At 58.1% G+C, this 13,154-nt stretch overlaps 2 protein-coding genes across 2 annotated transcripts in view; one reads left to right on the top strand and one right to left on the bottom strand.

Annotated features, from left to right (window-relative positions):
- Positions 1-767: 767 nt before the first annotated feature.
- GNG13 (G protein subunit gamma 13) lies at positions 768-1,532 on the top strand. The gene is made up of 2 exons (XM_026054068.1): positions 768-865; positions 1,427-1,532. The coding sequence occupies exons 1-2, from the start codon at positions 768-770 to the stop codon at positions 1,530-1,532; spliced, it is 204 nt and encodes a 67-aa protein (XP_025909853.1).
- Positions 1,533-2,052: 520 nt separating this feature from the next.
- CHTF18 (chromosome transmission fidelity factor 18) overlaps positions 2,053-13,154 on the bottom strand; it is a 12,884-nt gene continuing 1,782 nt past the window's right edge. Inside the window, exons 2-20 of the mRNA XM_026053904.1 lie at positions 12,390-12,588; positions 12,187-12,276; positions 11,967-12,019; positions 11,172-11,316; positions 10,333-10,545; positions 9,628-9,725; positions 9,413-9,536; positions 9,183-9,316; positions 8,686-8,779; positions 8,512-8,610; positions 8,189-8,319; positions 7,683-7,845; positions 7,238-7,462; positions 7,016-7,165; positions 6,582-6,712; positions 3,933-4,146; positions 2,832-2,918; positions 2,488-2,545; positions 2,053-2,291 (exon numbers count right to left, since the gene is read on the bottom strand). Coding sequence (XP_025909689.1) covers positions 2,155-2,291; positions 2,488-2,545; positions 2,832-2,918; positions 3,933-4,146; positions 6,582-6,712; positions 7,016-7,165; positions 7,238-7,462; positions 7,683-7,845; positions 8,189-8,319; positions 8,512-8,610; positions 8,686-8,779; positions 9,183-9,316; positions 9,413-9,536; positions 9,628-9,725; positions 10,333-10,545; positions 11,172-11,316; positions 11,967-12,019; positions 12,187-12,276; positions 12,390-12,588 — 2,545 coding nt within the window. The 3' untranslated portion in view covers positions 2,053-2,154. The remainder of the gene's footprint in view (positions 2,292-2,487; positions 2,546-2,831; positions 2,919-3,932; positions 4,147-6,581; positions 6,713-7,015; positions 7,166-7,237; positions 7,463-7,682; positions 7,846-8,188; positions 8,320-8,511; positions 8,611-8,685; positions 8,780-9,182; positions 9,317-9,412; positions 9,537-9,627; positions 9,726-10,332; positions 10,546-11,171; positions 11,317-11,966; positions 12,020-12,186; positions 12,277-12,389; positions 12,589-13,154) is intronic.

The following is a 13,154-nucleotide window of genomic DNA, read 5'->3' as shown; positions in this document are numbered from 1 at the left end:
GTGAGCGGAGCCGGGAGCGGAGCGCGGAGCAGAGGGGTGAGCGGAGCCGGGAGCGCGGCCCGGGGGTCCCTGCGCGGGGCGGCTCCTGCTGCGGCTCTGCCCCCGGGGCTGCGGGCTCGGGGTGGACGCGGGCGCTGCAGGGCCCGTCCCGTCCCAGCCCTCCCGTGAGCCCCGCAGCATCGGCGCAGCTCACAGGGCGCAGAGGAGCCTCCTGTGCCCCCAGCCCGGGGGCGCCCGCAGAGCCGCCCGCAGCTGCTGCACCCCGGTCTGCCCTGTCCTGAGTCTCAGTTTCCCCATCAGAGCCCTCTGCTTTGGTTAAGGAGAGCAACAGACCCCCCACCCCTGTCCCATGCCTCCCCATCACCACCCCCAAGCAAACACCCTCCATAACCACCTCCGGGGGTCATTTGCTTCTGCTTTGCCTCAGCCACTTCCAAAATCCAAATCCCAGTCAAATGCGACCCGTTTCCCCAAGCGGGATATTTGCATGCGAGGGCGCCTGGCGCCGCCGTCCTGGCCCGTGGCCTCCCCGCTGCCAGGCGGCCTCGCAGCGAGTCCGGCCTCTGCCTTCATTGCAGTGAGAGGGAGCCCCGAAGCGCCTGGCGCCGGCTGCAAACCCGAGCAGGAGCGCGGCCGCTCCGTGCCCCAGGTAAGGGCTGCCTATGGGGGGGAGCTCGCAGCGGCTCCAGGCCGTGTCCCAGGTGGTTATCTCGGAAAATCCATGGGAATGGCTGTGGATTCCCTGCCTGCAGCCCCTCAGTTGAGCCATGGATGAGTGGGACCTCCCGCAGTGGAAGAAGGAGGTGGAGAGCCTCAAGTACCAGCTGGCCTACAAGCGGGAGCTCTCGTCCAAGACCATCCCCGAGTGAGTGCCCCGGCGCGGCAGGACCTACTGGGAGGGCAGAGCTCCCAAACGCCCAAAGCGGGAGCAAACCTGCTCCCAAACTGCAGAGCAAGCCGCGCAAAACTGCTCCAAGAGTGTTCTGGAGCGGCCCAGGCAGCCCGTGTTTGCTCTGAGAGTTGCAGCTTGCAGGGGCGAGGGAGGCTGAAGGGCAGCGGGGGCATGGCCAGTCCGGCACGTGGCCAGCCCCACGCTGGTGCCGCGGCCGCTGGGGACCCAAGTGCTTTAGACCTGTCCCCATCTGGCCCTCGGCGACCACAGGAGCCTGGGCTGGGACGAACAGGAGCCGGGCCGAGGGGACGGAGCGCCTGGTGATGCTCTTGGGCCCTGCAGGTGCCGGCGTGCGGCTGCCCCGCGGGGACGCCGCAGTTCCCAGCTGCGGGCCCTGCGTGCAGCAGCCCCGGCCGGGGCGGCAGCGGCTGCACGGGCCGGAATCGCGCCGGGCACCCCGGGGAGGGAGGGCTCGGCTGCAGCCCAGGAAGGGCCGGGGCTGCTCGAGCCCCTCGCGCTCCTCCTCCTCCACAGGTTTGTCAAGTGGATCGAGGACGGCATCCCCGAGGACCCGTTTCTCAACCCGGAGCTGATGAAAAACAACCCGTGGGTGGAGAAAGGGAAATGCACGGTGCTGTGACGCGCCGGGGCGCAGCCGAGCCCCGCGCCGCAGCCGGGCCCCGCGCCCGCTCACACTCAGTGTACATTTTTTATTAGCTAGTTTCCTAATATGACCAACAGAAAAAAACCTACCCTTAGCTTGTCTTATTATTTCTGGTAGTAGAAGTGTTTCTTTTTTTTTTTTAAATATATGGAGGAAAGGAAGCACATGGGATGGGGAGAGGCACAGGTGCAGGAGGGAAGGGGAAAGAGTAAACGCCAACCAGGCACAGGGGGCTCAGGTTCAGCATCTCCTTTCCAATTCTAAACTCCCACTTCTCTGCGCCAACCACTTCTGTGAACACGACGACTTTCCTATACTTGTAATGGAGGAAAACTTTCCTAAACAGTTTCAGCAGTTTCACCTCTTCTTTTGTATAGTGAAGAATATACAGTTCTGCAGCACAACAGGCACAATACAACAATTACGGGTTTCTAAATAAACCAAGCAATACTTCATGGTTTATTTTGCTATTTATCATTTCTTTATTTTTACAAAATACTGACTATAAAAGAAAGGACCATCCTCACCCACCCCATCTCTTGAAGAAAGCTAAAAGTTGGCAGCGTCTCTGCCCTGTCTTGCTTGCCCTGCTCCCGCGCTAGAGCAAGTCTCTAATGTAGATGTTCCTCCTGACGGCGTTGGAAACACCTTCATTAAAGCGGAACCAGACGTCGCTCCTCCCCACGGCCGTCCCCAGCTGCTGCTCCATGGCGTCCTGCTCGTCAGGCTGGGAAGCTGCAGAGGGAGGAAGGATGAGACCCCAAAACCGACACAAACACAAGGTTTGGTCGCATGGCCAGGTCAGCCCCAGCCCGGCCTCGGCTGTTGCCTGAAAATGCAGAGCCAGAGGCCGATGCTCCCTCTGCATCAGGGGTTCTTGGTGTAATTCCGAGGTGGGAGGGTCTCTTAATGCCCCCCCATGAGCACCCACCTGGGGCCGGAGCTGCTGCCTTCTTGACAAGCGGTCGCCCGAAGAAGTCGGTCTCGGGCTGCAAAAGAGAAAAGCAAAGGGAGAGGGTTAACGGGGCTGGTTGGTGCCTGTGCTCGGGGCCGCTTCTGCCCTCCTCGTGCCCCTCAATGCCCACTGCCCCATGCAGCAGCTCAGGTTCGTGCTGTTAGGAGCCAGAGCAGCTCCCATCCCACAGAGCCACGGCTCCAGCTCCTTTCCCTGCAGCCATCCACGAGCATGATGCAAATCCCAGCAGGAAGGCGAGCGGCCCGGGTAAAATGCAAACAACCAGGGCGGCAGGGACTGGCCGCGCGGGCACCGCTCACCTTGTCGCCGCCGCGGGCTCTGCGCGCGACGCCCTCCAGCCGCTGCTCGTGGGCACGCGGGGCACCCAGCGGCGCCTCCAGCCCCGGCTCCTGCAGGAAGAGAGGGGTTGGGAATGGGAGAAGCCGATCCCAGTGCAGGGGCAGCTCCCGGCATCCAGTAGCCCCTTCCCACGCCCACATTTGCACTGCTAAGAGCCCGGGAGCCAACCTGCGGCCGTTTGAAGGTGGGACAGGCACTAGAGCCAGCACTAAGGCTGGGGGTCACCACGAGGGGCTCCTCCTCCTCCTCCTCCACCCAGGCAAGGTGCCATGGTGCCCCATTTCCATGGCCATATCCCCCGAGCATCGCTTTGCTTTACAACATATACATTTTCCAGCGTTTTTGGTCCCCCAGCAGTAACTCCGGATTAGCCCAAGGCTTCAAGGTTGCATTTTCCACCCCTGCAAGGTTGGCACCACGTAAACAAGAACCCTCGGGAGAGGCCTGTGCCCTGCGTCTCGGCCACATCGGGGCCAGGATTAATGAGCTGTGGGCGCTCCGGGTGCTGCCGCCGCTCGTTAGCGGCACCCCAGCCCCGCGAGGTCCCGGGCGGCCCCATCGGCCCGGGATGGTCCCACTCCGTGCAGAGGAACCCGCAGGAGGAGCCAGGAGGAGCCGCTCAACAGGGGCCTGGGTCCTGCAAGCCTTAAATAAATATCTGCCTTTAGGGGCTGCGCCTCCTCCCTGTGCTCCGAGCAGGGCCCAAAGCCTCCCGCTCACCCAGCCCGATCCCGGCTGCTCCGGCGCCCGCCCGTGGGCAGGGATCGTGCCCGGGATTCGTGCAGGGGCCGGGCAGGGGGGCAGCGCAAGGCAGGGACAGATGCGCCCGGACGCACGCGGCCCCCGGCTCCCACCCGGGGGGTTAATCCTGGATTTTCCTTGGCAGCACAAGGGCCGGCAGCGGCAGCTGGGGGCCGTTCCTGCCCTTTGCTGCCGTGGCCGGTGCTGGGCCGGGGCAGGGGCACCGGGGAGCCCCAGGCCCAAGCAGGGCTCGGCCAAGGGGCTGGCAGCCCCTTCCCCATCTTCACCAGCACCTCCCCAGGCTGCCTGGGGAAGCCAACATGCCCTGCACCTTCCCAAGGCCTCCAAAGCCCCTGGCACCCACAGCCACAGGGTCCTGCCGTCCCCACCTCGCCGCCCTTTCGCTCCTGGAGCAAGGCCTCCATCCTCCTCATCTTCTCCAGCTCGATTTCCCTGGCTATGAGCTGCTTGGCCTGGTAGGTGAGCTGCCGCCGAGCCGGGAGGTCAGGGAACCTGCACACGTCCTCCACGTTCCTGCGGCAGCAGGACGGCACGCGAGGAGGGGGAAAAAGGCAGGAAAGAAAACAAGAGACAAGATATCAATATGGAAAATTGGAAAAACCAGTCACTGATTGAGTCACTGCTCTGATGCAGCTGTGCTGACCCAGGCTTAGCTGCATCAGGCCAAAACCTCCCCTCTGCCCCTGCCAGGTCCCTGTGTGGGAGCAGTTTTAGGAGAACAGTTTAGGAGCTAAAGGTGCCACTCGCATCAATGTGGCAGATCTCTTGTGAGAATGCAAGAGGGATGATGCATTTCTTAATCTTGGCTTTAATGCATCAAAAAAACTGCAGGTTGCTTCGTGATGAAGAGCCTGCCCTGGAAGCGCCCAGTTTGGAATAGCTCAGGCACAGGCAGCAACAAAACCCTTTGCACCCTTAAACAAACAGCCTCACCTCCTGCTACAGCATCCTTGGCAGCACCACGGGGAAAAAGGAGACAGATTAAGACCAAACCCCGTGCTCACATGCCCGAGACCCAGCTGGGACCAACCCCTTTGCTTAACTGGAGCAGCTTTACCTGCACTGGGGCTGCTGCACCCGGGCGGCAGCTAAGCCTTTATCAGGACAGTGGGAGCAAACGCAGCTCGAGCTCTCCTTAGAAACCAGCCGATCCCGCTCATCTCACAGTTATAAATATTTCATACCTATCTGCATTTGATATTATTTCCATTAAAACAAAGGGAACAAATGCACATGTCAGAGGGACTGGCAGTCATTGAGACTTTTAGCTGTCAAACCTACTGTTTTAAAAGCCCTTCCTCTTCCTGGTTTTCCTTGCACAGTCCCCGAGTGGCCTTTAAAGAGAAGGGCAACAAGCCGGGCTCCCAACCCCGCCATGGGGAAAGGAAACTCTCCCCAGGGCTCTTGCTGCACCCCACGGCGCCCACCCGCTGCCCCGGCCCACGTGGGAGGGCAGGACGTCTCGCTGCAACTTCAGCAGCTCCCTTAGGCCTTTCCGGGGAAAAAAATAAAACCCTTCACTGTAATTAGATACAGCTGTTTGATTTAACAGAGGATAATTTTTTTTAATTAACTTTTTTCGTACCAGGAAGACATGAGCACTGCTCCCAGCTCCAGGCCAGGTCTGTGGTACGTCCTTAAACCCTGGAAGTGTTTCCAGCTCTGCACGAAGGAGGCTCGGGTTTAGTAATGACACATGGTTGGTTTAGAAACCCAGCCACTGCCCAGCCTGTTGTCTCTCACCCCGATGCAGCACCTAAGAGCTGGGCACAACCAGCACCTGCAAAGCGGCCAGAAATCGCCAAAAAGCAACTATTTCCTTTCCTTTAACCCAATTAAAGCAAAGCCAGCCCCACTTTGGCCTCGGTGCGACCAGACACAAGCAGCAATAGGGGACTTGGCCACCGTTGGGTCTCACGGGGCAGGTAAATCCCAGGGTGGCATCAACATCTTCCTGGGGAGGAGCAGTGCAAAAATAGGAGGCAAAAACCACCACCAAAAGAGAGAGGGGAAAAAAAGGGGTATTTCGCCTGAAAAACCTCACTAAGCCCCTTAGAAGAATGTAAGGGATTTGGCACAGCCAGGCGTTTTTGTAGCATTAAGCTCAGAAGTTCTTGGCCGTTATTATTTTTAAACAAACACGGGGAAGAGCCACATCGTTCCAATTTAGGGCGAGCGCTGCAGGAGTTCTAAAGAGTCACAGGAGACCACGTCCCTGCTGGGATTGCTGCTGTTTTGGTGGCAACGTCTTCCCGCTCCGTGGATGCCCCACGGCAGAGGGACACGGCCAGGAGCCGCCCGCGGGGATGAGGACACAGGCGGGCCGGGAAAAGCCGGATTGGTGGAAGTTAAAGAGGATAAAGGGAGGTTTGATCAGCGAGGGGGGAGGCAGCGAGGGACACGTGGGGAGATGTCCTTAACATCAACGTGGAGACGGGCACATTTGCTCTTTCAGCTGCTTTGCCATCTGTTCCTGACCTCAAACAGCACAAACGCCTTTTAAAACCAGGTTTATCCACCAGGGCCAGCACTAACGGCCCTCACATTGACCATTTTCCCATCGTCTTCTAACCCTCTAGCTGTAGCCTCTGCTCTGAACACCAAGAAACATCCTGGTCCAAGAGCGATGTGCCGGAAACCGGGAACACTGAGTGGGACACGGCCACATCCCTGGCTCGGAGCAGAGCTCCCAACACTAACCCAGGTCCTCCAGCAAAACCTCTCATTTGGCTGCAGAAAATCAAAGCAATGCCTTCAGGCTCGTTACTCCCTGAACACACGTTTCTCTTCCTGACCATTTGCAACCCGAGCATCCTCTGTCTACCCTCTAAAGCGTCCACCAAGCCCTGTCTCGGTCAGCACCTCACTTGGCCCGAGGTCGCCCACATCCCTGTGCCGCATCCCGAGGGCGGCACGTCCATAGGGAAAGCAAATCCGTGGGCACTCACGGGTCGAGCTTGTAGACGTACTGGCCCTCGGGCGTGCGCTCCTGGTGGTAGGTGAGGTTGTAGGCCAGCATGGTGCTGATGAGGGCAGCGAGCTGCTGCTTCTCCTTGAGGCTGTAGAGCTGCGTGTTCACCTGGGGAGCGGCGCGGGGGTTAAGTAAGGGGAGAGCACAATTAATCTGTAATAACTTCTACACACAAAAATAACCTGAAGCAGATATTTTTCCTTGATACAAGAAAGGACAGTTAATACCCGCGAGGATCAGGGCAGGGAGAGAAAGATTAGTTTGCTATTAGGGACACCGTGTACTTCACGGAGCTGGGAAAGGCCCCTCCGTGGGCCAAAAGGGTAAACGCGGCATCCAAGGCAGCCCGGGGCTCCAGGAGCCGGGCAGGAGAAGCACCGGAGCCGGAGGAGGGAGCAGAGGGGGCCTCACCGGTCGGAGCTTCGGGGCGATGATGTCCAGGAGCAGACAGAGCACCTCCAAGACGAGCACTTGCAGCCCGGCCCGGCTGCGGGCAGCGGGGGCGATCCCGGACACCAGGGCCGTGACGAGGTTCTGCGTGTGGTTCAGCTTGGCCAGCGCCTGGGCACGGAGAGGCGGTTCAGCCCGGCCGAACGGGCCCGGCGCCGACCCCGCGGCCCTCCCGGTACTCACCTCGTGCTGGCTCTTGGGATAGGCCAGCCGGGGGATGCTGGAGGCGGCGAAGAGGAGGTGGAAAGCCACGGGCAGGAAGGGCAGGTACCTCAGGAGCTGGAAGCTCTGCCCGTGCAGCACAGCGCTGCCCAGCACGTCGGAGAATTCCAGCCACTCGAGCGCCAGGCACACGGAGCCGAAACACGAGTCCCGCATCTTCATGTTGAGGAAGTTGTCGTAGAGGCCCTGCGAAAGGAACCAAGCAGAGGTGGCATCAGCGGCGGCGCCGAGAAGGATTTTCAAGGTTGGGATTTTGAGCATCCTGCTAAACGCAGCTCTGGCACCGCATGGCAGCTCGAACCTCCCTCCAGAATCAACAGGGAGCAAAAGAAGGATGACCTGAGCTGTCAGCTAGGTGCCAGACTCGTGCTGCGCGTGGCAGGGCTCCCCGGCCGCGCCGCGGTACCTGGGCAAGCTTCTCGTGCTCCCCCGCGGCCGTGGCGAGGTGAAGGATGCGCTGGAACCGGTGCGAGGGCGCGTTGAAGCCGGGCTTGGCCCCGACGGGCAGCAGGCCCTCGTCGCCCCCAAGCTGCTCAATGGGCAAAGCAGGGTCCATTCCTATCCTGTGCCTGGGGAGACCAGACGGGAGACGCTCAGGATCCCCTGTCAGCGACTGCAAAACTGGGGCAGGCCAGTGCTGAACCCCGGCAAGGAGCATCTGGACCCTTTCAAATCAGACTGAAGACAATAATCATGTCAAATTATCATGCACTAATGAGAGCAACCAAAGGGAATCAAACACACAAATCTGCTTAAACAAAGCCCTGCAGGACAGACTGTCTACCCGGGGATGGTTCAGACCATCCACCGTGCGTCCTGCACGGGGATTATGTGATAGCACAAAGCGCTGTGCACCAGGCTGCTTCCTAAGCTCCTGCACATGCTGGTGATCTAGTAAATTCCCTTGTTTACCTTTGAACCCTCGGGAGTTGGAAAATCTCTTGCCAAATGGAGAAGAGCCCCTTGTTTTGGTCCTTCAAGCCTATCTTCATCGTCTGCACCATCTGCATGCTTAGCTCCTTCTGGCCCCGGCCATGCAGGAACTGCAACACAAGAAGAGGTTGGGCTCTGGGCAGGGAAAAACTCTTGGAAGGAGATGGGCAAAGGGAGAAGAGGGAGGCCAATAGAGTTATCCGACCCCAAGGAAAACGTGAGACAAGGGCAACTTGTCCTTCCTGACTTGGCAGGGGGCTGGAGCCTCCCTCCCGCTGCAGGCAGCGGGGTTCCTGCCCTACCTGCAGGGTGTTGATGCACGAGCGGATGTCGTTCTCCGTCTTCTCGCACAGGGCCAGGAGCGCTCCCATGTCCGCCCGCATGCCCTGCTTGAGGGCGATCTAGGAGACAAGGACGTGTCCGGACCCGCTCGCGACGGGGCAAGGGGATCCCGGGGAGCCCGTGTCCCGCCGCACCTCGGCGAGCCGCTGCGCCAGCCGGGACGGCAGCGTCTGTGGGAAGCTCAGCAGGAAGGATTGCTGCCGCAGCGGCCGCAGCGATGGCACGTACCTGGGGGGAACACACACATCTCTGAGCAGCCCCAGCAGAAGGCGACTTCAGTCAATACAAAGTGTGTTACGTTGCAGCGACCTGCACCAAAATGTGCCTTTGTGCGCAGGAAAACTACCCTGTGTTGAAACCTAGCAGCAAGCCACACCATCAGGCATAAAACCTGAAGATTTTAAGAAAAGCTGAGCACTTTGCAATTTTACTCTCTCAAAAGCGTTTCTGATCTGAGGTTGGCACCAACCAGCTTAGCATGGGGAGGCTTTAGTGAAGGGTGCCCTTTCCTGCGAGGCTGAAGGTGATGCTACTCCTCCTCATCAGCACAACAACCACCTAACCCAGGAGCAGGGACTGGCTCTAGCTCCCATTCTCTGTTTTCCGACCCGTGTGGACAAGCACAACTTACTGGTCGTTGCAGATGCAGATGATGGGTCTCAGCAGCAGGCCACCTTCCCTCCTCCTCCTCCGGCCCACGCCAGGCGCTGCCTCAGCCTCAGCCTCCTTACGGTTGATGATATTTAGCAGCACGTTGATAGACGCCTTGGGAAAAGTTAAGGGACAAGAAGAAACAAATGCTGTCAGGGAAACAAGACACAGATGGAAGAAGCCTAACGCAGGCAGCCGGCGAGGGCTTACAGTGGGTGCACCATCGATCTCATCAATAATCAGGCAGTTGGGCTTCTCGTCAGCGCCCAGCACAGACTTCATCTGCGTGGCAGCTTCAATGTGGGTCTTGAAAGCGTCCGGGCTGCGATCATCGCTGCAAGAAAAAAGCCCCCCGGGATGGAAAAAGCTCCTGCCCGGCACCGTTTCCATTGTTTTTTGGGATGGAGTGGCCGGCACGGACTCACCTGGCGTTCATCTCGACCACGTTGTAGCCCGCGTGCTTGGCGATGACGTGGGCCAGCGTAGTCTTCCCCAGACCAGGGGGGCCGCAGAGCAGCGCTGCCTGCACAGGGGGGACATCAGCGGCACGGAGAGACCCAGCACCCCAGCTGCGTCTCTCATGCACACGGGGATTCACTTACATTTTTAGCTGAACGCTGAACAAAACCCTCCCAGCATTATATCCAGAGGAAGCAATACTGTTGGTAACTATTTTTGTTTCCCCTTTTTAGATGATTTCATTGCACAGGTTAAAGCTGGTAGAATTGTCTGAGTGTTATCCCTGCTCCCTTTACTGCCTCATCAGCCTTGATCTTTCCAGGACGCAGAACATCTTGTCATGTCTGCCTCGAACAACTAAAGCCAAGACAACCTCTCCACAAAAGGGTATATCTTTCTTCAAGCAAACTATTTAGTCTGTCTATGTTTTGCTGGAAAAATAAATTAATTAATAAAACTTCTTGAAACCTGTTTCCCTCTCCCTATTACGACACTATAAAAGCTGAAATGGAAGAGGAAAATGAGAAATATCTCATATTTACTGAAGGAGAAACAAGGAATCCATTTTCTCTTGGATTTGTGCTGAAAGACGACTAACTCCACACCACAGTGGTGGGATCAGGAGAACAGGAGAGGAAAGAGCCATCACATCTGCATCGTGTCCTGCTCACCTTGTACTTGGGTCTCTTGTACTGGTCCAGCTCAGCCTCCAGAATCTCCTCTGTGAGCTGGACCTTACTTTTCCACTTATTCTGCTGCTCCTTGGGCTGTTTGAGTGGAGGATGAGCCTCAGCAACGGGTTTCGCTTTCTTCACAGGTTTCTCCTTGCCAAATACCACCGTGTCCCAGAGCTTGAGCCACTTTAGGAGGCAGCGGTTTGTGTACTGAATAACAGACACAAAAGAAAGCAATCAACATTTCATCTCAGAAGTATCCTGACAAGCAGAAAGGCCTCTCCTTTGGGGCCTAAAAACGTGTCTGCCCAGACAGATCTTGAGCACTTGGCACTATCCCCTCTGCACACAAGAGGCTGGTTGGGTTCCCATGAGGTACCACTGTGTGACAGGCAAGGCCAAACACCAGGAAAGCAGCTTCCCTTCCCAGCTCAGCCCATGGCAGAAACAAGGACAAGTCCCACCATTCTTGCTCTCCCTTGCACGCCTCTGCTCAATCCAGTGGTTTTCAGCCTTTCCCAATTTGCAATTCTAATTTCCTACACAATTTCCAATAGTGGCTAGATGGATAAAGTCCACCCCACAGTCTTGTTTATCTTGGTTATCTTTTTTTACAGACCTATTAAAGGGTTCACAGACTACAGCTGAAAAACCCACTGCTGTGAGTTCTCCAAAGCAAAAGCTGCCCCGAGCACCTGCGTGGGGCTCTAACACAAGCAGAGCCCCCAGGCAGCATTTCCAAGTCATGGCAGCACACGCTGCTGTACAGCCCAGCAATAAAGAACAGTTACAAAAATGGCAAAGCCACCCAAGCCCTGCTTATACTAGCGCCTCACATCATCACTGAGCAGCTCGGTGTAGCGCCGGGGAGTGAATCTGTCCACCCAGAGGCAGTGCGAAGCAGACTCCTCCTCATCGTCCGCCACCTGCACATCCTCGCGAGGCTTTGGGGTCTCATCGCCGGCCTGGCTCTCGAGGCAGCTGCAAGAGACACAAGCGAAGGGCAAGGCTCAGAGCAGGGCCCAGCGCTGCCCCATTCCTTCCACTGAACCCTACACTGGCCGCAGTGCGGCAAAACCCAACCCGTACCTTCCCAAGGGACGGGAGAGCCCAGCCCAGCTCAGCCCTGGGACCCATCACTCGCTCCCTTCAGCACTGTGTCCTTCCAGGGACAGACAGCGTTATCCCCAAACCCTTTCAGCGCCCAGAACAATCTGCAAAGCTCCTGCTCTTGACAGACAGGATTGTTATATATAAATTGATATAAATATCCTCATTTCATCTTTTTAATACGGAAGTCCTTAGGGCGATGCTCCAAGATAAGCACCTTGCAGCATTAGCACGTGCACACTCCCAAAGGAAAAGGCACCACAGGCCAGAGCCCAAATGAACAAGGCATCTGTCAAAGACTTGATAAAAACATTATCTTTGTTTGATAGCAACCTGCCCCAAGCCCCACAGGGAGCCTGGGCAGAGCTGGGAATTAAACCCTGGTGTCCCAGGGTGCTGAGTGGCAAGAGGCTCCTCTGCTCCTTTGTGGCAGGAGCCGTGCAGGAAACCTCTGCTCCGGGAGCCCTTCCAGGAGTCACATCCGAGAGCGGCGCAAGGACGGGAAGTGTCAAACAGCCCACCTGTTAATGATCTCCGTCAGCTGCTGCGAGGCCTCCAGGACCTGCCGTCGATGCTGGAACATGAAGAGGGCGAGCGGGGAGTCAGGGCCGCTCCGCTGGGCAGCGAGCGGGGACTCGAGAGCCACCACGGGCCACCAGCCTCCCGGGGTGGAGAAACCACTTCTGTCCCCGGTGTGAGCTCAGCAGAGAAAGGCCAGAGGGTGGGGATGAGATTCAATACCTCTTCGTACACTTGTTCCTTCAGGTAGGAGAAAGGCACCCCCAGCAGGTAGAGCGGCCGCTGCGCGTTCCAGCCCAGGGAGCTGGGCAGCTGTGAACGCACACACCTCATCACATTGATGCACGGCGCAGACCCGCGTTTCGCACTTCATTACAGACAACCTTGAAGCCGAGCTCAGAGGTGCAGCCCTCGGCTCCTCGTACCTCCACCCCTGTCCTGGAGCAATCCTCCCTCTGGACCAGGAAGACCCTGGTGCCCTCGGTGGACGTCACGTTGATGTAGTCCTCCAGGATGGGCGGGCGCCTGAGAACTCGCTTGCGCTTCTGCTCGGAGGGCGGCGTGGTTTGCAGGGGAACCATGTCACTCATTCCTAGCTGGTCCACGCTGGAGAACGTCATTCCCCTTTAGAGGGAGATAAGAGAAAGAGTCAGTCCCCACCTTAGGGGAGCAATTCAGTATGGATTCAGGAGCAGCAGCCCCCTGGTCTGTCCCATGCCACCCAGGGAAACACAGTGGAAGCAGCTGAAGGTGGGAGGTTAACAGGTCACAAAGGAAAACACGTTAAATTCCCGCACGGACAACTGTGTTCAGAAACAAAGCAGCCTTAATTCCTGTAGCTTAACCACGGGAGGATTTCCCTCATCTCCAGAGGGGATTAAACAGGCTCCTCCATTGGGAATGAGCACATTCCCGTGCTTGAGCAGGGCAGCCCTAGAGACACTAGGCCACGCTCAGGACGTCCCGTAGCTCCGTCCCGGCACCCTTGGACGGCAGCACCCCCAGCCCCTGTGCCCCCCAACACGGCTCCCACGGGAGCCAGCGCCAACGCAGCAGGACCCTGCCCTTGCCACCCAGCACGGTGGGGTCTGACGTGCTTCCCAAGGGAAAAGCGGCCCGCAGCGCCAACGCAAGGCGCTTCCCAAGGGAAAAGCGGCCCGCAGCGCCAACGCAAGGCGCTTCCCAAGGGA

The sequence above is a fragment of the Nothoprocta perdicaria genome, unplaced genomic scaffold (genome assembly GCF_003342845.1).
Source record: "Nothoprocta perdicaria isolate Ctin4 unplaced genomic scaffold, notPer1 scaffold_12, whole genome shotgun sequence".
NCBI lineage: Eukaryota > Metazoa > Chordata > Aves > Tinamiformes > Tinamidae > Nothoprocta > Nothoprocta perdicaria.
This window is presented reverse-complemented; position numbering and strand designations above follow the sequence as displayed.

Coding starts and splice junctions, on each gene's coding strand:
- GNG13 (XM_026054068.1), top strand. CDS start 768: ATGGATGAGTGGGACCTCCCGCAGTGGAAGAAGGAGGTGGAGAGCCTC. Junction 866..1,426: donor TCGTCCAAGACCATCCCCGA/GTGAGTGCCCCG, acceptor CCTCCTCCACAG/GTTTGTCAAGTGGATCGAGG.